At 40.8% G+C, this 23,825-nt stretch overlaps 2 protein-coding genes across 7 annotated transcripts; both read right to left on the bottom strand.

Moving 5' to 3' along the window:
• Nucleotides 1-86: 86 nt before the first annotated feature.
• LOC133512250 (mitochondrial chaperone BCS1) lies at nucleotides 87-6,158 on the bottom strand. 6 transcript variants are annotated; one of them, XM_061841697.1, is made up of 9 exons: nucleotides 6,047-6,158; nucleotides 5,893-5,939; nucleotides 4,309-4,494; nucleotides 3,162-3,301; nucleotides 2,897-3,091; nucleotides 2,690-2,753; nucleotides 2,433-2,605; nucleotides 1,690-1,807; nucleotides 87-1,613 (listed from the first exon to the last, which is right to left on the bottom strand). In XM_061841697.1, the coding sequence occupies exons 2-9, from the start codon at nucleotides 5,919-5,921 to the stop codon at nucleotides 1,361-1,363; spliced, it is 1,158 nt and encodes a 385-aa protein (XP_061697681.1). In that variant the 5' UTR covers nucleotides 5,922-5,939; nucleotides 6,047-6,158; the 3' UTR covers nucleotides 87-1,360. The 6 variants fall into 6 exon arrangements, with proteins under 6 accessions (XP_061697681.1, XP_061697679.1, XP_061697680.1 ...); XM_061841695.1 differs by lacking the exon at nucleotides 5,893-5,939 and having other exon boundaries at nucleotides 5,940-6,125; XM_061841696.1 differs by lacking the exon at nucleotides 6,047-6,158 and having other exon boundaries at nucleotides 5,893-6,043.
• Nucleotides 6,159-8,243: 2,085 nt separating this feature from the next.
• LOC133512251 (gap junction gamma-1 protein-like) lies at nucleotides 8,244-20,557 on the bottom strand. Its single transcript, XM_061841700.1, has 3 exons — nucleotides 20,263-20,557; nucleotides 10,395-11,571; nucleotides 8,244-9,404 (listed from the first exon to the last, which is right to left on the bottom strand). Exons 2-3 carry the CDS (start codon nucleotides 11,539-11,541, stop codon nucleotides 9,391-9,393), a joined length of 1,161 nt encoding a protein of 386 aa, XP_061697684.1. The 5' UTR covers nucleotides 11,542-11,571; nucleotides 20,263-20,557; the 3' UTR covers nucleotides 8,244-9,390.
• Between the last annotated feature and the right edge of the window lie 3,268 nt (nucleotides 20,558-23,825).

Here is a 23,825-nt window from a genome sequence, read left to right as displayed (position 1 = left end):
AAGACCTAAAAAGGCTACAAAAAAGTAACACTATTCAAAGGCATTCCAGAAGTCGAGAAATGAAATTATCGCAATATCTTGTGGATAATGCCCATTTTTTAATTAAAATATGGTCAAAAGTCAATAGTCCGCATTATACATAGATATAGGGTAAAATGGGAGAAAAAATACCATTTTAAAAATGCATACCACCATCTAGATGTTATACAAACACATCCGGCTTATATGTAGCCCAACATTTCATAAACACAACATGCCGACAGTCAGACATGGTGGTGGTAGTGGATGGTCTTGGGCCTATCCTTCAGGACCTCTTGAATAATAATGTTCAACCATCAGTTTGTGACCTCAAACTGAAGCCTCCTTGGGTTCTGCTGCTTTAAAACGATCCTAAACACACCAGCAACTCAATTTATGAATGGCTTGGGGGGAAAAAAGATGACTTTGGAGTGGCAAAGTCAAAGTCCAGATTTGAATCCGATTTAAATGCAGTGGCACAACTGTATAAAAAAAAATTATATTTTTTTTAAAAAGCCGTTCATGTTCGATAGCCATCTAGTTTTGCTGAATTCAAACAATTCTGCAAGGTAGAGTGGACGAAAACATCGCCACAGAGATGTGAGACACTAAATGAGTTATAGAAAATGCTTCATTTTGATGTTGGAGCATTATTATATCTCATTATTTATGTGCAATTAAGACAATGAATACAGCTGAACTGAAATGTTTGGGAACTACAAGACATTCCATTATAGTGCATAATTGTCTTCGTCTAATATTTCATCAATACACTATACTGTAAAAATGGGCACACAGTTAAATTTAGATGAGACATACACATAAAGCAAACAAATGTATTCCAAGCAAATTGTGAATATTAAAAGGGTATCACATTTACTATTTTTGGCCTCAATCTGAGAGAGAAAAAAAATCTCAACACCGCACAGCACACAAAAAAATAATCCTTTGGGATTATCTGCCAGAAACAACAGAGATCTGGTCTTTTATGTCTTTTGATTTAAATGGCAGGGCTCAAATAAAGCCTGATTATCCATTTACCAAAATGATAGGCCCAAATTAAAAATTCCTTTTAGTTTTATTGTTTACAGAAGACAAAGAAAAACATGATTGAAAATATTTGTGATGTTGAGTTTCAACAGCTCGAACCATGATTGTTATTAAAAAAATAACACTTGGGAACTAAATACATGTTAAAAAAAACAAACTTGCACAAAATCTTATTGCAGGACCCATCTCACTTTTTTTTATTATCAAACATTGTTTCTTCAGCAATAGCCAATGTAGAGTCTGTTTTTTTATTGTTTTCTCCACCAAATTAGTTATTTTTAAAAAATCCTTATCATTCTTTCATTTGGGCGATGTTTTCTATCGATCCCGCAGGGTCCATTTTGTGCAGCAGAAAGTGTCCTTGAACCTGAGCAGCACTGATTTCCGTGCGGCTCGCAAGCGCACGTGTCGCAAAATGTTCACCTTGTGAGACAGCCTGGTCTGGATAGAAGCGTCTAAACATTTGACTGAGCTGCCAGTGGGTACAGTGGCCAATGTACTGCTTGAGATCCACGCGGCCAGGCCGGATTAGTGCAGAATCCAACCTGTGTTCACACAAAAATAAATTGATACAGTATAGAAATATATTCAGAACGGTATATTGTCATCATCCAAGAGTACCTGTCGATATAATTGGTGGTCATGAATACGATTCTGGCCTCGGATGAAGCCACTCCATCCAGAGAGTTCAGCAAGCCACTGAAAGTCAACCTTCCCATTCCCTGGTAGGCTAAAGGATCTGTTGGGGAAGGTGAAGGAAATTCAAAAGTCAAACTATATGAAAACGGGTAATTGAAATGTAAAAGTCAAACCAGAGGACCATGAAAAACAGGTGCATTAATCAGACCCAAAAATACTACTGAAGCAGTTTGTCCAAAAGGGGTGACCCAAACCAACATGGCCCACTTCCTGTGGTGTTATTATCCACATGCACCTGCAATTTCCTCTTGATCGGTGAAACTGATGCCTGGGACTGACTCGATTCTTTTTCCCCCTAACAGAGTAAGAGGGTTGGAATCTGCCCAAAATGGCGACTTCATATCAAAATGGACGACTTTGTTCAATTTTAATTCCATTATAGGGCCTTGAGACTTTTTCCTGTGTCCCGTTAAGATAAACAAGTTGCTCAAATTTCATGCCGATGAGTATGACAGGAGTCAGGCCTCTTTTTTTTCCCCCTAACATCCCAGGGGCAGCTGCTGAGTGAGCTTTGAGGTGTCATGTTCATTACATCCTAAAATATATACATTTTTGCTAGGATACATGTACTTGCAAAAATTGGTGGTTTTGGCCTTGGTACAATCAACATGAAAACTAGCGAGCAGGGAGCACGACTGACTGAGCTTTGGGTCAGAGGGACTTACTCTCTGTTGGAAGCAGCTCTCGGCTAACGAAGGCGGCGTCCACGTCCTCCAGCAAAATGATACTTTGCTGCGGTGCCACGCTCAACAGGTGATTGAGACGGTCATCCGAAAGCGAGCGGTCGCTCAGACTCATCAAACAAATGCTATAGCCCAGCTCGCCGGCCAGAGCTGTGCTGAAATATGAATAGTTGTGTCTTACAAAACAAAAACCAAGATAACAGAATGTGAGCTACAAATAAAATGTATAGAAAACGAACATAAAGCTGCTTTTTCCACATCCAGGGGGTCCATACAGCAGATATCCTCTCCTGTATGGGATACCTGGGGCGAGGGATACAAATAGCAATACAAAGTGAATAAATGGGAATATTTACCATATCTTAGTTTCACCTTCAGTTTTGATTTTGGGGTCCTCAAATGGACTGCAACAGGGAACCACATTTTCATTTCACAATTTCACTTGCCTCGATCCGTGTACCACTTTGGATTTCCAATAAACTCCTTCACATCATCCACGATCCTTTCGGCCACACCCGCTTCCAGCACCACGGAGCTAAGGGGTCTGCGTCGCCGTGGAAACCCAAAGGGTCGCCACTCGGCTCCCATGGCTGTGTACATCACCGTCCGTCCTTCCTCCTGCTTCAGCGCCAACTCCCTGGCTGAGAATGTGATGGGAGCACCGCTCAACGTTGAGCGGATGAGATGAGGGAATCGGATTCGGGTGTATACCTTCTTGTAAAATATTGAAGAAGACTTTTCGGTCTCGGCCCAACGCGGTAAATGTCACGGACTCCCATGGGGTGCCCGTGTGCATGTCAATCATTTGTTTCTCTCTGGTCCTCTCCACTCTAATCCACTTCCGGCCATACCTGCACAGCACAACAGAAAGGATGAAGTTTTACCATCTAGAACAGGAAAAATGTTTCCATGTAATAATACAATAATAAATTCATTGGTGTTTTGAGATTTTTTTTTCAAGTAAATTTTACAAGTATAAATCCATATTTTATCAGAATTAGAAGTCATAATCTTACGCAATTTGAGAGCTACTCATAATGTTATATTAAATTCATAAGTTATTGCAGGAAGAAAGTCAATATTTTAACATTTTACTCCCTTCAAAATCAACAAGAATGCAATTATCATGTTCGAGGGACAAGTATAAATTTTGCATTACATTAAAGACTAATTACAAATGCAATCTATCCATCCATCCATTTTCTTTGCCGCTTATCCTCATGAGGATCGCGGGGAGTGCTGGAGCCTATCCCAGCTGTCAACGGGCAGGAGGCGGGGTAGACCCTGAACTGCTTGCCAGTCACAGAGAGACAGAAAGCCGCAGTCACAATCACAGCTAGGGGCAATTTAGAGTGTCCAATTAATACATGGTTTGGGATGTGGGACGAAACTGGAGTGCCCCGAGAAAACCCATGCGGGCACGGGGAGAACACGCACACTCCACACAGGCGGGGCCGGGATTGAACCCGGGTCCTCAGAACTGTGAGTGCCGCCCAAATGCAATCTATTTTAAGATTTGTTTTCTATTACATTTACAAGTTCAAGTGAATGGTTTGTAGAGATTGACAGATACCGCTTAATAGCAGTCAAGAAGATAGAAAAGGCAATACTGGTATACAGTAGAAGGGAAAATATTGGCATCAAAATTTTTAATATAAGTGCCAACACTTTTTAAATGCCTTGAATCATACTTATTTCAAAATTTTCAGATTTTCTTGAAACATGTGAAAAATGTATATCTATTTTTTTGTTATCTTTAACAATAGACTTTATAATTCCAACATAAAGTCCAGGGAGCTCAGCAGCCCGTGACATGGACATTAACAGTTGGAACGCCAAGTGTCTATTTGGTGCTAACCAGATAATGTGGTTTCCCGGGCTGGGATGGAAGTCGAACTGGGTTTGAATGCGTCCGCTTTCGTGCGCCATGTAGGACGTCTCCACGCTCAGGTGCTGGGTTCGAGTGGCGTGCCTGGTGATCCAACTCAGCAGCCAGTGGTAGCTCTTGTCCTTGCTGGGTACCTCCAGGGTGATCATGTAGTGCCTGCGGAAAAACACCATCCCGACCTGAGCTCCTTTCCTGGCCAAAGCCAAGGCGGTTCCGACCCCGACCAGTCCAAAACCAGCCCCGAAGTAGGGGTTGTCCTTAAGACTGTCCAGAATGTCTGACAGTGGCATGATGTATTTATTTATGTATGTATGTATGTATACAATCACCCTCCCACCATAGTTTTAGGATAGCATTGAATCACTTTTTTAAATTTCTTATCCAGCAATGAGGACCACATAATCTTTACTGGCATCGTTCAAAATCCATGTCGCTGTGGTCCCCTACCGAAACGACGCGCTTTTGGAAAATAAACCGTAACATCAAAATGAAGCATAACTTGAAAGCACGATAGACCGGTAGGAAGCGACCTCTGCCGTATTTCCTGTGTTTGTTATTCAAACGTCCGAGTGGCCATCGGTTCCCTCAATTAAAGTTCCGCATTCCCTTTCAAGTTCATTTTAAAAGAAATAATAATGGCCTTGTAATTCACATATTTCAATTTAACTTCAATGAGACAAATGTGTTTCTTGTACAAGGGTTACAGAGTATATTGATATTTTTTCGCCATTGTGTATTCAACAACATTTCGAATCGGAATGTACTCTCGAAAATTTGCTTCTATCGTGTGTTGCTCTCAATAAATCACAAATTGAATTTAAAGCACGAAAAATTGGTGAGTTCTGTTGTTATTAATGCATGAATCTCTTCAAGCTATATGTAATTCAGTCATATCAGTCAGCATATTGTCTGTTGTTTGTCATTAGATAATTCCTGTGAGGGATTTCATATAGTGATATAAAGATAAGATAAATTAAGAACCCCTTAATTTCTCATGACCAGATTGAATCTCAAATAAAACGTTCCATTTCATTTTCCAAGACAATCATCCTCACAAGGGTCGCGGGAGTGATTGAGCCCATCCCAAGAGTCGTTTCATTTCTGTCTCTTGTAAAAATGTGTTTTTAAAAAAATACTTTAAATTAATAGTATTCATGGAATGTGTGTCCCACAATTTGCACGCAACCTTGTTACCATATCTTTTTTCGCATGGTAGAAGAAGAAACACACATTAAACGCAGGACTTGACATCATCAAACTGTTTTACAAAACAATAGGTAGAGGAAAAGTGTCCTCCCTTCTATTTTTTTTTTGACATATTTAGCCTTGATTTAATGTTTCACTTTAGCTCTCGCGACCCTGTCATGCAGATCACAAAACGGTTTTTTTCCCCCTTTACTTATTTATATACCGTAAGTTTTTTCCTCTTGTGCACTCCTGCGAGAAAGCTAACTTTGGTACAAATTTGCAACCCACTTACGTTCAACCTGCAATTCCTGCAATTAGAGTAACGGGCTACATTACTTAACGCGGTTGCACCTCCTACTTACTTACTTTATCCTATTTTGGCACCATCTTGGCATCGAAATCGAAGGGATTACCTGCAATATGGAAACACATGGAGACCATTCTGAAGGAAATCAGAGAAGAATTCACAGCTGTGACTGTTCATTTTTTCGCGAAGCACTGAAATTTTTGATGGGTTTACCAGGGGAACCTGGAATTACTTTGAAACCAGCCATGGCAAATGAGCTTCAAACGGCATTGGTCGCAGACTGAAGAGGAGGGCTGAGAGGTTTGTCAGATAAGGAGTTGATACTGTAATCCCACGGCAATGTCCCTTTACCGAGCTCTGAATGATGCTCAATTGAACGTGAAATTGATTTCCATCCAGGAGCAAGATGTAGCTGGTATCCCGGCCACAATGAGGCTTGACCACAATTGAAAAAAATAATATTTTAAATCAAGTCAAATGTGAAATCAAAAGATTATTCAGAGGGTGTTATTTTATTTATTTAATGGGAAAGGAATCATATTTCAGTAATCAAAAATGGACTTTGTCCATTCACCAACTACAGTGTTGGTAAACACCAAATATCACATGTAATAAAAATTTACCTCATGAGCTGCAAGATGAGATGATAAAGCTTTTTATGACCCAATACCGATGAATATGTGAGACCCCGTAGCTCAGTGGTTAGATCACTGGTTTACAGCGACCCCGAAAGGGACAAGCTGAAAGAAACAGACAGACTGGTGAATATGTAGCAGAAAATCAGAGAAGTGAAGGATTATTTTTCAAGAATTTTGAAGCCCAAAACGTCCTCCACTTCTGGAACGACCCAAATAAAGTCAAAAGTCCATATCTAATAAAATTGCTCCAAACATGTTTATTACAGTCTATTTCCAAAATTCCATTTCAATGATAATGTTACGGAAAAAAAAAAAAAGTCAAGCTTTTATTTTGTTATGTTCATTCTAATATTATAATACTGTGAGGAAATCAGGGCAAATTTTGAAGGCCACAACTATTTTAAACATAGTGTAACACACACCTTGGACTAAACTCGAAGCACCTTCACAGGTTTCCTTAGGTGTCATTCAAAATGGGGAAGACTGCAGACTTGACAATCATCCGGAAGACCATCATGATACCCTTCATAGGATGGGGAAGCCACAGAAATTCATAGTTAAGGAGGCTGGCTGTTCACAGAATGTTGTGTCCAAGCATATCAATGGAAGGTGGCAGAAGCTGCACCAGCAAAAGAGATAATGGTGGCCTTAAGCGGAGTAGCGGAGTATTAGAGAACATTGAAGAATGTGGCAGAGATCCAGAAAGGGTGGAAGGAGCCGGGAGTCACGTTCACAAACCGCCACATTCAAATGCGTCGGTTTTTCTGGTCAAGGAAAAAGTGTTGAGCCAACGTAGGAAGAGTCTCTTTTTTGATGAAAGGAAAGTGTGCCTTTCATTCAGGCATCAAGGTCCAATGGTTTAGACCATAAGTGTCAAACTCTGGCCAAATTCGGCCCAGTGTAATTATATTTGGCCCGCAAGACAATTTCAAATTAATATTAGAGCTGGCCCGCTGGTATTACAATTATTACACACGTTTGGTTCCATATTAAAAGGTTCATTTGTTCTACCTTGGCCCACAGCTTTCTTCAATTCAAATGTTTGGCCCACTGTCAATTTGAGTTGGACACCCCTGGTTTAGACTCTAAACTTTAGAGCAAGACAGGATGAAGAACAGAACCCAAGGTGGTTGAGGTCCAGTGTGAAATATGCAGTCAGCCATAATTTAAGGTGCAATGTCCAGTGCAGTGGTTGTTAAACTCATTAAATCTAAGGTCACAGCAGAATGTTTTTTCATGACTCCTTCTGCTAAATTCATCTTCAACCAGGACATGAACCCTACCCATACTGCCGGAAGACCCAAAACCTGCTTTGATGGCTATGCCAGCCAACTCACCGGATCCAAACCCCATTGAGAATCTATGGGGGATTGTCAAGTGGAAAATGACGGACACCAGACCAAAAAAAAACAAAAAATAAAATTGACAGCAAGAATTAAGAACATCTGTGCTTCCATAACTCTCTGGGAATCCCACAGGCCGATTGCCACATGTAACACCACATCGAGGCAGCGATTAAAGCTAAAGGGATTCCAAAGTATTGAAGATTAAAATTGTTTTTTAAAGTACCACATTCAGATTGACTTAATGTGTTCATAATTTCTTTTATTACTAAAACTGAGAAGTAAATTGTGTCTTCACAGTATTCGATTCATAAAATTCCTGATTTTAGGGGCTAAATCGCCACCCCCACCCTCCCAAGTTTGACGACACTTGCAAAAAGTGTGAGTTTAGGGCATGTTAAGCTGTTCCAAAAAGGGGATTCTGAAAAAGATGTTTTTTTGGTCAATATTTTATTTTCAAAACCAACCACAAAAACTATTACAAAAAGGTATAAAAAGGTACAAAAGGCATTGTTTAAAAAAAAATACATTGAGATGACTGAGTTGGCACAAAATGGCACTGAGTCGGTCGGTGTACTTCACATAGAAAAACATAAAAGGCATCAATTCACATTGATATGATTGCGAGGTTTATAACCAGTCATTCAGCAACAATGACAATTATCCCTTTTTTTAAAAAAATGAATGTGTGCTGTGTACCGACTTTTGAAGCGAGATGGGGGGAAAAAGGAAATTGTACCAAAAATATTGTCAAAATGTGACCCAACACAGAGATTCAATCAGGCATCTAGGGGGGCTAGGACAGCAGTGAAAAATATGTTTTGTTTTTTTTTTGTGACAAGACTACAGATCAAAATAAAAGTACAATATTAAGAGTACCGAGTTTTTCAAGCATTACCCAGGTTTTTGTTCGTCTTTGGACAGAGGCACCTCCAGAGTGTTCGCATAGCTGGTGCAACATTGCCAAGAGGGGAAAAAAAAATTAAAGTATAAAAACACACTTGAGAGCCTTTGTATGGTGCGACCATTCATCCAGTACCTTTTTTTTTTTTTTAAATGAGGTGCCTCGTCCATTAAGCTTTTGTTACCGTTCACAACTTCACACTATTCCTGTTTTGCCCCACCCTCCCACAAAAACAGTGGAATTCCAGTTCTAAGGCTGAGATGCATTTGACTGAAATTCCCACAGCTCCAACTCTTAAATTGTGACTAACTCTAAGCCTCGTAATAAAGAGATATATATATAAAAAAATATTTTAAAAAGTAGCTGCCCTGAGGGAGATGTACATGGTAACCGTTTATCAAAAACAAGCACTTTGGATCTTTTTTTTTTGTCTCAAGCAACATCAAGTCAAGACCACTGTTCTCCTTTTTGGACCTTGTACCGACCGTAACACTGAGAGGCCTGGGGCTGGCTTCATACACCTCAAGCCGGAGAAAGTCACCACGTTCCATTCATACAGAAACACACACACATACACATTCTAATTCTAATTCAGGTTGGTTTCCCTTGTGTCCAGTCGCCGATCTGGAGACATCTGACATCCGCTGCTCCAGTTTACAGTGTTAGCCGGGCCTATGCGCGCATACCTGTGAGGGGAGAACAAGTCTGTTTAGGTCTATGGGGTGTTTTTTTTATGGTCATTGTGAATACTGTATTCAGCATCTTCAAAGCCAACTATCTCCTTCACAGTTTTTTTTTTTTTAAATTATACGGCTTTATATGATCAAGAATTTTGTGTCCGATCACCTATCAGTGAGTTAAAAATAAAATCACCTATTCGATCACAAAATGGAGCACAATCCATTTAAAGGATTTTTTTTTTCAAATATACGTATGTTCATCTATTTATGCCCGTGAGGCATAATGATAGACAGAATAAATGAATGCTCTTCTGTTAAATGGCAGGAAGTATATACTCAGAAGTTCTAAGAAAAAATTAAAGCATCCAATTTTTGTCATATTTTTTCTTTGTTGGTGTGCTGTGACATTTTTTTCAGTTAAATATTTGCCTCTTCTTCATAAAGGTTGAAAATCACTATAATGTATATAAAGTACAGACATGATCTGAGCTTGTAATTTAGCCTTAAAATCATTTAATCTTCTTACAAAAGGGTAAATGCCTCCTTTTTAAAAATGTCATCTCCTCTACCAATATTGTGGATAATACTGACAACCAGGAGCCTTTGTTCATGATACAGACAGTTATAATTAATACTGTAGTTGTCTTGGAAAGTAAAAGCTCCTTTAAAATTAAATTTTCCTTTATTATGATAATGACATGATTTGTGATCATACTTGTCATGACTACATGCGGTTCTAATTATTTTTACTACTGTACTTACATTTGAAATTTTATCATTTAAGATCAATTACTTCTAAAAATGTAGGGAGAAAATGATGGCTTCTGTCACAACACAAGGAGTTGTGATGATCATTAATACCATACTCAACGTATTAAGGAGCCTGTAATGGTCACATAAAATTTTCATAGTTTCAGCACTACTTTGGGCAGGCATTTCAGTATTAAACGGGCTTTTGTGGCGTGCGGGGGCTGCGGGGGAATCAGGGAAATGTACCTCTGTCAGAGGTGCTGGTCTGCTTCTCCTGGGCAAAGTTGAGTCTGTTCTGCTCGGCCGCGGTTCCATTGGACTCGGGGCTGCTGCTGCGAGACGGGCTAAGCTCCTCGTTGGGGTAGGCCATGTCCAGATGCTGCTGGGCCAGCTTCAGGTGCCTTCGCAGCCTCTCCAGGTCCCTCGAGGAAGCCTCGTCACCAAATGACTCGCGGCCCGAGTCGGCCAGGTTATCTCGGAATGGAAGTTTCCCCGAGGGGTCCTTCTTGAGCGCGGTGTGGTAGCCCGGAGGCGCCGAAGGCTGTCGGGAGATGGAGGATCTCTGGCTAGCCAGCGCAGAGTGTCGAGGAGTCGGGGGGACGGTCCGAGGTCCGCAGAAGCAATCGCGGATGCCGCTGATGCCGAGGTGAAGGATTTCAAGGACAGTGAAGAGCAGGCACAAAGCGCTGACTGCGTACATTATGAGGAGGAAGATGGTTTTCTCAGTGGGACGTGAGACATAACAGTCCACTGTGTGCGGACAAGGAGAACGGGTGCAAACGTAGGACGGGGAAACCTCCAGGCCGTACAGTACGTACTGCCCGAACAGGAAGGATGCCTCAAAGACAGCTCGCGACATTAGCTGGAAGACATACACCTTCATGAGGCCGTCCCTCTTGATACGGCGCCGTCCGTCATGTTTTTTACTCGGCTTCTCCTCCACTTCTTTGTCCTTCTCCGGCTCTATCTCTTCCAGGATCATTGGGTCCTCCTCGCCGTTGTCCTCAGCCTCCTCATAGTCACGATTGGCGCCGCGGCTCACGATGGGCATGCGCTTGCGGGCCCGTGGCCTGTAATCCACGTCCTCCATGCGAGCAATCTTGTGCATGGCGAAGCCCAGGTACATGACGGTGGGGGTGGTGATCATGATCACCTGGAAGACCCAGAAGCGGATGTGAGAGAGCGGCGCAAAGGCGTCGTAGCAGACGTTCTCGCACCCAGGCTGCTGAGTGTTGCAGACAAACTTGCTCTGCTCATCATAGTAGATGGATTCGCCGCCAACCGCCGTCAGCACGATGCGGAAAACGATCAGCAGCGTCAACCAGATCTTGCCCACGAATGTGGAGTGATTGGAGATCTCATCTAAGAGACGCGTGAGGAAACTCCAGCTCATCTTGCCTGTCGAGCAGCTGTGATCTCAGGTCTGAAAAGAGAAAGTATGATTTAGTTTTTCATTTTTGCCCCAAAAACAATGAACAATGAAAGGGGAGGTATTTAAAGGCAGAATGAATGACCAAACTATGTTTACAACAGGTGAAAATGTTGCACACTGTAGTTCACAAACTGCTGGGGGTCAGAAAGTTGTAGCTCTAAAAAATATTTTCATAAAAAAAAAATGCTAAAAACATTCATTTCAATCAGAAGTACTGTAGTATATGACCAAACTAGGTAATTGACCACATCGGCAGTGTTTTACGTCATAGCCACAAGGGGGAGGTGTTGTATTGGAAAAACAGGTTGTACTGTCGAGCCCTAAATACGAGTTTCAAAGTTTAAAGAAGCTTCAATACATTCATGTAAATCTCCAACTTTAGGACCATTTATGCTTGAAAATCATATTCACACACTATGTATTTTGATTACAACATTTTGCACATGTGCATTCTTTCTAACATTCCACAAGCCATTGTTTTATTTACTCATTACCAAACAACACCTGGAATATGAAATGCGCCTGAGGCTTGTGGGTTTCAACATCACCCCGTAATTAGCCTCTACTGTGAAGCATGTTACACTCGTGACAAGGAGGTAAGACATCTCCGCGGGATTGTTCTTGTGTTACAGTACAACAGGCTGACCGTTGACAGCATTAAGACTCAATAGTCACAGATGTTACGCAGCGCTGCTGAGTGAAGCATATAGGGCTGGCAAAATGAAGAGCAATGAGAATTCTTCCGATCGTGTACACGTTATACCAACGAAAACTATTGCCAATTCTATTTTGGGGTGCATGGGTGTTGAAAGGCTGACTTGAAGACACTTAGAGTCAAATTCAATGCAAATTCAAAAGCCTTTGTCATTATATGACACACTCGTGAATCATAAAGCAACCAGCGCGAGAGATTGTACTAAACGGACATAAAGGGAATAAATTCAACTCTCAAACCGATGAGAACATGGCTAAAGGTTTTGTACAGTTACCAAAACAAATAGATTGATCAAATCCACAAGGGTAATCTGATTGACCGAAGCTAATATACTTTACGAGGAAAGTTATGCCTAGGCCTCCTTGAATCAAATACGACAAAATGAAGCGGACTTCCTGAAATTTATACGACCAGTGGAAATGAAGCCTTATATCACAGTGGTGTCTTAACTGCATAGACATGTCTAGCTCATTCAGAACACCTTCTTATGTATCATAATCCCTCGTGTTTTTCTGAGACTTGCTAGCGATGGTCATACATCACAATCATTGAACAAACAATTCAAATGTTATCGGTACTGCACTCATTTGAAAGCATTGGCTATAGCAGTCTCAGTTTACCAGACCACAGAAACACTCAACTCTGGATGTAATATTCCTTATACCTATGGTTTAAAAAAAAAAAAAAAAGTTAAAGAGCAAGTTACTCTGGTGCTCTGAAGTGCCGAATCAGTGGGAAACTGTGAAGCCACCTTAGCAGTTATCAGTTGTGACATTATCGAGGAAATCCAAGGAGTCGCTCCTCCAAGAAAAAAGAAGAAAAAACACGTGCAAGAGCTTCAGAATGTGGGAAGCTAGCCCAGTTTTCACAGATGGAGAAGAAACTGCCGGACATAATAGGAGAGGGCAAGTTGCTGTGCAATCATCACAGAAAAACCTCGCCTCAAAACCTTGAAGATCATGAAGGAAAAGGGGAACTATGATATTTTTAATATTTAGAATTAATAATTTCTTTTTAACACAGAAGGAAGGGGGATAAAAGGGCAATTTTTGGGGTGCATGTTATACAAAAGAAATTACAGTAAAATGTGAAATTAACTCCCGGGATTGGCTGGCGTCCAGTTCAGGGTGTACCCGCCTCTTGCCCGAAGACAGCTGGGGTAGGCGCCAGCACCCCTGCAACACTTTGTGAGAAAAAAAAAAAACTGTACAGGAAATGGATGACTGGATATTAGGTTAAAATCATTCCAATCATTTTAAAAAGTCAATCACTAATAGCATGCTTAGTGCCAGAGTAAGTTGGCTCTCCTTTGAATCTGAAATTGTCTTATTGAATGAACTTGGACTTTACTTCAAGAAGGGCTGTGATTCCTTCTGTGTGGTACAAAGAATGCTAAAACCAGCACTGGGCTTCTAGCTCCATCTAGCTCAAGTTGAGTTCCCCTTCACAACAAATGACTGTCTACATCAGTGCTGTATTGCATAGCACATTATTGTTGGCATCACATTTTAATTAAGTATTCAGAAAGAATTACAGTGTATATATTTTAAAAAAAATGCTTTACATAATATTTAAATAGTTTAGGGTAATTTTAGTGAAAAGGGGGGGGATTACTATATGATTATTTAGTAATGTATTAAAACATCTCTTGCATCAAAACAAGCATTATTTTTAGAAATCTTTGGCATTTTAGGTTGGCAAAAGAATGCCACATAAAATGACAGAAAGATAACCCAGCAGAAAGTATTTCTTATGTAGTTTAAAAAAAAAAAAAAAAAAAAAACAGGTTTGACCTTCATTTTAGTTACAGTAATAAAAATGCCAATGCTACTGTAAGCCAAGTGACCCGGTTTTACATAGTACCTTGGTTCTTCAACACGGCCAAAGGAAAATAGTTAAAATTTCCACAAAAACAACACAGAGTGCTGAACTGATCAAAGTATGACTGATTAAGAAACTTGAGAGCCCGACCATACATGGAGAAAGCGACTAAATGACTTCAGCACCAATACATCATTATCTGCCTTAACTGTTTGGATTGGACCGCTCCCCAGGTATGAATGTGACATTTTCACGCAAGTCACGTGAGAATTTATTCTTCAATAAATAAAGAGTTGGAAAGAACTGCACAAGTTTCCATTTTGCTAGCCGAGCACACGCAGAGTCGCGGAGCCACAGGCAACAGCCAAACAAGCGTTTTCCGTTTCAGAGGGGATCCTGAACACCTATGGTCACTTTTAGCTTTTCCCAAAATTTATCCTTATAAGAGAAGAACAAAAATACAAATGTTTGCCCCCACAGTAAACACTAAATGTAGATTTTAAATAGTTTTATTGTTGAGGAAGGAAAACAAACCTGCAAATAAAACATAACTAAAATAGGGTTTATCATACCGGAGTTCTATTTCTGTAGCCACGCTAGGGTTGGGCATGGAGAATGGAGAGGATCTGGGACTAACGTTCCGGTTCTCCTGGAATCATTCAAATTAAAACATTTGGTTCCCAGTTTTGATGCCTAGTCCTAAGGCCCCAAATTGGAAGCTGCGAAAACCAACAATGAACGTGCTTCTGCTCAAAGTGTGTCTTAACGTCATTTAAATTAATTAGCAGTCCCAGGAGTGAAACATCTAGAATAAGATTATATTGTGCAACGGAGGGTTTCACAATGTGTAGCGTCTGACACACTCCGAGCCTCAACCTACACCGTGGGGCGCTTCATTGAGGTTAACAGTTAGTCAATTGGGTGCGTAAAACAATAAAATACATCTATGGCAACACTGAAAAAACTAAAAAAAGTAAAGGGTACGTTGCACTTTTGCAGTGATGGCTTTTAGCGTTTATTTTAGTCTTTGACGTGAAATTAAATTTAAAAAAAAAATAAATAAATTTACATTCACCGCAGCAACTACACCACAATGAAGGTTTGCTCATGATACTGGTTATGAAGAATCTATTGTCAAATCTTCATTTTAGTTTTTGGTGCATGCTTCTAAGAAAATTGATTTTCACAATTTAGACGCCCTTTTTTCAAACCATGCAAACCTTTTTGACCCAGTCGGTCCGCTAAAATAATCACCATCAAGAATCATTTGGAACCACAATCGAAATAAGGAACCGGAACTGTTCGAATTGAAATGATGCCCAACCCTAAGCCACACCTAGGTCTGATACTGCCACACCTGTTCTCAACCAGGAAATCACTTAAAGAGATCCTTCCTGACAAAGTACACCAAAATATTATCAAAAGCTCGACATCTTGCAGAGAACTAAAGAACTTCGGGAGCAAATAAAAAATGTGACCGAGAGCTGTCAATGCGGAAGACGTTAGAATGGCATTTCTAATGTTTTGAGACTCCAGCACACCACAGTGAGAGACATTATCAACAAATGAAGTAGTAAACCTTCTCAGAAGTGGCCGGCCAACCAGAATTACCCCAACAGCGCAGAGGAGACTCAAAGAGATCTCGGCAACATCATCCAAAAAAACTCCAGCTCGCTCTTCTCCCAGTTAAAGGATGAGATAAAGATCCTATGAAGTCAGTTAAAAGTGCTTTCTATCCATAATAGTTGTAGATAAATACAAGGAAAGACTCACCTCTTGTCTGTGGCGGTTCGCCACAAAACCGTGGCAACTACGAAATTAAGTTCTCTTGCTGGAGATGGAGGTCCCGTTGGCCGTAGGAAAAAATAGTTGGCACCGCAGTTGGTTTCATCCCCTACCTCTGTATCCAATGCTTTCTGTTAAGTCTTTCAACAACAACAACAACAAAAAACAGACTCTGGTTCGAAGTAATCGGCACAGAATTAGGAATGCTTTCTATGCACCCATAGCTTCCCTGGTCCACTAGTTATATATTCCTTTCACTTCGCAAGCCCCCAAAAATAAAATAAAATTTAAAAAAAAACAAAAAATGAACTTTCCACTGCCTGAAATGTTTATACAACCAAATTCCACACAATAAACCAATGTAAATTTCACACGACAACAAATACTGTATACAACGACAAGAACAACAGCACGGAACAATATCACAACTCCACGTATACAGGATGCTAGGCTAATCTTACATACCACCGTGTCAGAGACGAAGCCCGGAAGGTGCTGGATGCAAAAAGCAGAAGGCGGATTCTGAATCATATTGATTTAATTGCTGTAAATGTGCTTTAGAAATCACTTCAAAATGGCAGATCTGGTTTGGAAAGAGGTTCTAGAGGTAAAGGAACATTTTAAAATCTTTGTCCTCTGACCTTTCAGGGCAGCATTCATGACAAGATCATAGAGGGACTGGGCAAAAATGGCTGACATGGCAGCAACCCAAAGACAAAAAACGCTGCCGAGCAAAAAGAGCATTTAGGCGCATCTCAATTTTGCCACAAGATATCTTAACGACGCTCAAAACGTTTTGGAAAATAATCTTTGATCTGACGAGACAAAAGTGTAGGGCAAGAGGCAACACCGCATTTCAGAAAAAGAACCAAATACCAACAGTAACTGTTTTGCTGCTTCATGACCTGCAAGACTTGCGATGATAAAATGAAGCCATGAATTCTGCTGTCTACCATAAAATCCGGAAGAAAAATGTCCACCCATCTGTTCGTGACTTCAAGCGGAAATTAAATTCGTTTCTGTAGCAGAACACACCGGCATGTCCACCTCTGAATGGCGGAAGAAAAAGAGGAATAGGCACAGTCGTCAAAAGTCTGAATCCTATTGGGATGATTTGGCATTAAAAAAGCAATTCATGCTGGATGGGGGACAACTCCAGTGTGGTTGAATTACAACAGGCCTGTACAGATGAGTGGGGTCAAAATTCCTCCACAGCCCTGTAAGAGACTCGTAATTTATCTGAAACACTTGATTGCAGTGGTTCCTGTAAAGGCTGGTCCAACCAGTTATTTAGAGGGAAATAACTTTCCCCACACGTGGGTTTGGACTTTTATTGCTCCATTCATAATAAAACTCAGTTCAAATGTACAGTGTTTACCTGTGTTGTCTTTGATTAATGTTTACAATTATTTGATGATGGGAAACATTCAAGTGTGACAAACATGAAAAAAATGTAAAAACTTTTTCTACACAACTATACGTGAATTAACTGACAGGATTTTTGGACAACTTTGTTCAATCAAGTTCTGTCCTAACGTTTTTGTAACAGGTCAAGTTTTAGTTTGAGAAGGGAACGAATCTTTCCTCCGGACTCCTTTGCAAACGCGGCAGATATAAAATTTAAATGGTGAGGAAGGCAAAGTTCCTCTACATAAGTTTCAAAACAACCCTGTGGCATTGACAAGGTTCTTTTTTGTTAGCACAGGGCAAAAATCCAAGCTATCAGAATAGTGTGATATTTTTCGATAGTAGTGTGACTTGCTGTTGTCTATTCCTGTCCAACAAATATGCATTGTTGCAAAGATAGCTCGCATAGGCTTCAGCATTTCTGCGACTCTTGTGAGGATAAGCGACTCAGATAATGGATGGGTGATTGCTTTTAATGAAAATATATTTTCTCAGTGTTTTGGATAAAAAGAAAAATGACACTGTGCTCCAACCACCTGAAATTTTGTAGTTAAATGAATGTCAAATATTCCTACCACCTCAAAAAAATACTTGGCAAGCCAACTATAATGACCGCCATTTAAATTTTAAAAAAGTAACAGCACACCTGTGTTGATCAAATCTAAGGCATGGTTCCTAAAATTACTGCAGCATTGTACATCGTTTGAACATTAAAAAATAAAACATTGTATTGCACAAAAATAAAATAAGCGTAGCTAAATAAACACTTCAAAATAAAATATAGTGATACAACTGAACAGTACTGCAATGTACTGTGCTGGAAACATTATGTGATGCAGTTTGAACTTTTACATATATTTAATTCAGTGATTTTTTTAACCCACCCCCCCACATACCAGCCGAGGAACCACACACGTATACCACTCATGGTATGCTTACCCACTTTACGAGTTTGAGTAAGAGCCATCAACCGCCCGCTTTTTTTTTCCCCCTTGGGAGCAAACATTTGATATGCACTCAACTGCGAACTTTACAACAAAGTGTGAAAGTTAATGTAACGTGCGTTTAGTGTAACCGAACCAGGACTTGCGAAAGTCACCTAGCCTAATGCTTAGACGAGTGGAAATGGCAGACATGATATAACTAGCATTATTGCTGTAGCTAAAAACTTTTTTGATAAACTGATTGTATTTGAATACAATAGGTGCAGCAACACATGCTGACAGAAAAAGCAACAATGGTCATGCATACAGGAAACATGCCATGCCATGTCTGTTGAGCCATTAACATTGGATCATCAAAGAGAGCAAGCTATTTTCAACACTTAATTCCAGTAGTATTAATTGGTGAAAAATATTAAATGGTACAAATATGAATATAGATGCCAGCAAAATATTCTTTATGCTCTGTGAAAAAGAGTTAATATTGCATCTTGCTGAGCATAAGCGTGACAGTCTTTATGTAGTATACATTTTGAATAATACTGCCTCCTGGTGGCTAAGGTGCACACCAGAAAGCATGAAATGATACAAAAACTGTCAGGATTTTGGGGAGTTGGAACAGAGTAACACACTTCCATTAATTTAAACAGAGAAAAGGGGATTTGAGATCTGAGTGCTTTGAGTTATAAGCTTTTCACTGATTGGATTAAACGCCTATGTCAAGGTACCACCTTCTTGAACCGGTCAGCCTCTACTTTCAATGTTCTGGCACTCCCAACCTACAAAAGTACCAAAACTTGGGAGTCCAAGTAGAAAACGAGGGGGGGGGGGAAGACATCCATGTGTGAATGACTAAAGATTTCATGATGATGCATTGAATTTCATAGCCTTGACTAAACAACTTAAAAGCACACAGGAAAAGGAGGGACGCTGATGTGGTTTCTACATCTGGGATGTCGGTTAAAAATTCCTCGCCAGACAAACACCACTGGCGACTGAATTTAGATGTTTAAAAAAAAAAAAAAGAAGTCCTCCTACAGCAGCTGAGGCTTGAACATTTTGTTGTGATCACTTACTCTTCCTAGTTTGTATAGGCTTTAAGTACAAAAACAATGAGAAACTTGAGAAATAATGGTTGAAGTATTTTAAGATATCAGTATTGGAGGGTACTGAAAAATAGTGGGAGGCAATGGCGCAAAAAACAAACAAACAGAATGCTCCATGCTGGTGTAATTCATGTATCTCCGATTTCTTATGACTTGGAAATTCGAGTATTTTAAAGTTTAACTGGTCAAACACTTGTGGCCAAATTTCATCCCTGTAGCCTTTGTAGATAAAACATACTGCTTTTGATCAAAACGTAACCGTTAAAGTGGGCGTAATATGCCGTCATCATCATAGTGAAGGATTTTTTAAACGATAAGAAGTCATGCAGCCTACGTGGATTAAGAAAAATGGAATGCGGAGAAAAACGAGATTTTCCCTCTGCATGAGAGCTCCAGAATCTTCCTCGTGGTCTAAACTGGATTCTCCACGTGTGTTCCCCACTCGGGAATTCCATAAAATCCGTTTATATTAACGAAAACGTCAGAAAATAATCTAAAACAATGCCGAATTTTGCACTGAAGGATGGATGCAAGGATGGGACAGGAGGGGGTTAGAAAAAGGCTTGCGCCTTTTCAATTACGGTTTACGCCACAAACTCGGCGCGGCCACTTTGGTAAAAAAATCACAGAAATATGTTCAATATTCAAACAACCCTCAGTTTATATGAGTTTTTAAAGGCGGCCAAAGCTTCAGTTGACTGCCAGATTCCGGCATGTAGCCTCCAGCACGCTAATTACAGGTTAGCGAGAAAAAGGGTGGAAAACGTGAAAAAGGGGAGGAAAAAAAACCCAAGAAGAGACTGCTCGTACGGACATAAAAACTCTGATATGAAGATATAAAACCCGTATGAAAGGTTGACGGTAACGCTGCTGCTTTTTTTTTTCAGCAAGTAGTAAACCAAATTACCTTCAGATTCCAATGCTGCTTCGTTGATGGGACTTTCTTCTTTTTATCTTTAGCCCCCAAAAAATGCACACCCACAAAAACAAAAGAAAAAAAAAACGAAGACACAGGAGTACACGCTCAAGCCATTCGCTGTCTTCTCTTCTCGATGTGGAGGAGCTCGTATCCTTCTCCGGCGTCGTCGTGTGGTTTTGTGTGCGTTGTAGCCGGCGGGCTCCAGACAAAGAGTGGAGCCAGTGTGGGTGTGGGTGTCCCCCCTCCTTTCCTCCTCCTCCTCCTGTACCCCACCCCCTTCGTCTGCTGCTACACTGCTCCTGATGCAACACTAACCTCCTCTTTCCATGACTTCTCCCCCATATAAGCGAATGAGTCAAAAATCCCTCCAAGTCGTCCATTTTAACAATGCAACATATTGCCTGTGGACCCCAAACGTGACGGCTAAAAAACTATTTGTGAGCCCGTGTTATGATTTCTTGCACATAAATCAGTCCACTCCCCACTCCCCCAATCTTATATCTGGGGCTCCGTGTTATTTTTTTCATATTGCTACCGTGCAAAAGTCTAAGAGGAGAAATACGTTTTGTTTTACTTTCGCAAAATTTTGTGTCGATACGCATAATCTATGGAAATAGATTAGTGCTACCTGGATTTGAATTTGAAATGTAAAGTGATCACATTTTCAATGGTTGTATTTCAGTGTAACTTTTCAATGTTAACAATTCAACTGGCTACAATTCGTTGTCTGAAATTCACCGTCTGTACCACCAGGCAGGGTTACTTCAGGTCAGAACCGAACAGCCAGCCAATCCAGTTACGCTTTCTTAGTATGTGACGTCATGTGACGAAGAAAGCGGAACTGCAATTGGGTGGGTGTTCTTCCCGGTGGGACACACAGTAAATTTTAGACAGCGAATTGTAGCCGGGGTGGCACGGTGGGGTCAGTTGGTAAACCGTTGGCCTCACAGTTCTGAGGTCACGGGTTTAATCCCGGCCCCGCCTATGTGGAGTTTACATGTTCTCCCCGTGCCAGCGTGGGTTCCCTCCGGACACTCCGGTTTCCTCCCACATTCCAAAAAACATGCAACATTAATTGGAGATTCTAAATTGCCCCTAGGTGTGATTGTGAATGTGGCTGTTTGTCTCTAAATGTCCTGCGATTGACTGGCAACCACTTCTGGGTGTACCCTGCCTTCTGCCTGTTGACAGTTGGGATAAGCGCAAAGAAAATGGATGGATGGAATTGTAGCCGGTTGAATTTCAGACAGCAACTATTGAATATGTGATCACTTTACGTTTCAAATTCAAATCCTATTTCACTTTATATTTCAAATTCAAATCCTGGTGGCACTAATCCGTAATAATCTCACACGTAAACCAACTTTGAAATTCAGAAGGTTTTTTGGGTCTCATGCTTATGAATAGGTCTTCATTTTCTTCAAGGGATTTTCAATACCACATTTTTTTCTCCAAGCCGATACCAGTGCTAGTCGGTCTTGAGCACTCACCAATACCGATACTAAGACCACGAGTACTTTTGATGGATACAATTTCAATGAGGACAATAACAAAGAAGCTTCTTTATTTCTGATGCACAAATGATTTTTGACATTCTGCTTGCCTTTTGTTATACTTTTCTCCCCATGAACTTCACCCCCAATACTCATGATAATTGCAACTGTTGAGTCCTAACTCGGTGCGGCCACCCCTGGCTTCAAACACATAACGCCACCATCCTTATTGGTTGAGAGTCCAATACACTGACTCCTCAACTAGGATTTGCCTAACGTACAACTGCACAACATGAGCTTGCATTCGGTACAGTCAGGCCCACCAAACATCACTCCCAATCCAGGTCATGGCACCATTTTAACAGTGCCAATCCCGCAGTTGCTAGCTACACCTGTGCCACCGCCATCTTACCAGTTAACAGTCGAGTGCGCTAACCGCTAGGCAAGCGCTTCGTCTTTTTGGGATTCCAAGGAGTGAGGTTTGACTGATGCACAATTGCACAGCACGACATTGCATCCGGTACGTATCCGTGTAATGAAATGTAAATGTGGTGGAAAATGAGCAAAACCTGTGTGTGCGCGCCTTCCTTTGATGGGTTCTTAGCTGCTTTCGTCGCTTACGTTTCTTGTCTTGTACACTGATTTAATAGCGAACACTCACTCATTCGGACCAATCAATTGTCAGTAAGAACCCGGAGTTGACAGCTGACTCGTGTTCACACTGTGCTTTCGAAGGTCAGCTGGGTGTGTTTTTTACCTTCACATCAAGTACCAGCTATGCCGGAAATTGACCTTTCCGACATAGTCAATCATTCGTACAATAATAGCCAATCAAATAGCCGCATTGTCTTAACCCCTGGCTTGACACGCCCCTATCGCCGTATTGTCCCACAAGCAAAGCTGGTTGTCAGTAGCGTGTGCTTGGAAAAGTTAAAGTTACGAAGAAAATGGTCCTCAGATGTGCAATTCTGATGAAAGATATCCCACTCGGTTTTGATTCATTTTCCAAAGCCTAAAACACAGTTGACGAAGTGTCTACGATGGATTAAGGCTCGCGGAAGAGCGTGCGTACAACGAATTGTGAACAATATCAATAAACAAAAGGCTGTATGTTCTAAGGTAAGTAAGGGAGAAGTATCTCCTCTGAGTTTGATTTCATTATTATCAGTGCTTTATACATTGCAGGAGAACAACTTTCACTTTGTTAGTGTATCTCTGACCTGCTGAATAAAGTGTGTCATTTTTTATGCCGAAGAGTCGGGTTCGTGATACGTAAATGAGTGATGTCATGCAAGAGAAATGTCGATTTGCCTATTTGTATCACATCGGACTTTTAAGGCATAGCACTGGGTTCGATTATGAGCCAAGGTAAACTTTTTCGTCTGGTGACAACGATACTGACTGAGTTCATCACTATTGTTTAAATGCACTTGTAGAAAATCGAACCTAACTCACTTATAAAGACTACAATGATATTACTTGTGATCTTTCCAAGTTAGAAGTACTCACCCTGCTTTCCATGCGCAGTACGATTCCACTATATTACCCAGTTGGATTTCAATGAAGTTTGTGAGGCGTCAAACCTTTTTGCGTCGATCGCCAACATTTCACTGTAACTCTGACGTTGTGTCCTGCTCCGTCCAAAATCGTAATTCTGTCTACATATCCTTGCGTGCAATAGTTGAGACCGCTTTGTAGAACTCTCTTGGACAAGTCTGACGCATTTGGCAAAAAACATACTATCTAGAATACTTCAGACATGTTCTGTTCAGTCGCCATTTTGGAAGGTTGTGGGACATGGCAAATGGAGCGAAGAAGGTCAGAGCTTAATAGTCGCCAGTCGGAAAGGTCCATTGAGTAGGAAGTCAGCCATGTTTGAATGTAGCAGCCACATTGGGTCAAATCTAGCGTTTGACAAACTCCTACTAGGGAATTCGCCCAAACGAGCACCAATTGGAAGCAGGTACTGCATGCTAAAGAGAATCATGCGGTCAACATTTGATGATCATTTTAAGGGTTTTCAACGAAAAATGGGGTGCAAGGGCTCGCTCATCGCTG

The sequence above is a fragment of the Syngnathoides biaculeatus genome, chromosome 14 (assembly GCF_019802595.1).
Source record: "Syngnathoides biaculeatus isolate LvHL_M chromosome 14, ASM1980259v1, whole genome shotgun sequence".
Lineage (NCBI taxonomy): Eukaryota > Metazoa > Chordata > Actinopteri > Syngnathiformes > Syngnathidae > Syngnathoides > Syngnathoides biaculeatus.
The sequence above is the reverse complement of the archived record's forward strand: the minus strand, read 5'-3'. Positions and strand labels throughout refer to the sequence as shown.

Bases quoted from the DNA above. Each gene is read 5' to 3' on its own strand.
- LOC133512250 (XM_061841694.1), bottom strand. From the start codon at position 4,628: ATGCCACTGTCAGACATTCTGGACAGTCTTAAGGACAACCCCTACTTC. The intron at 3,302-4,308 runs GTTAGCACCAAA...TGTGCTGTGCAG, and splicing joins CCGGGAAACCACATTATCTG to GTATGGCCGGAAGTGGATTA. The intron at 3,092-3,161 runs GTATACACCCGA...TCACATTCTCAG, and splicing joins CTTCAATATTTTACAAGAAG to CCAGGGAGTTGGCGCTGAAG.
- LOC133512251 (XM_061841700.1), bottom strand. From the start codon at position 11,541: ATGAGCTGGAGTTTCCTCACGCGTCTCTTAGATGAGATCTCCAATCAC.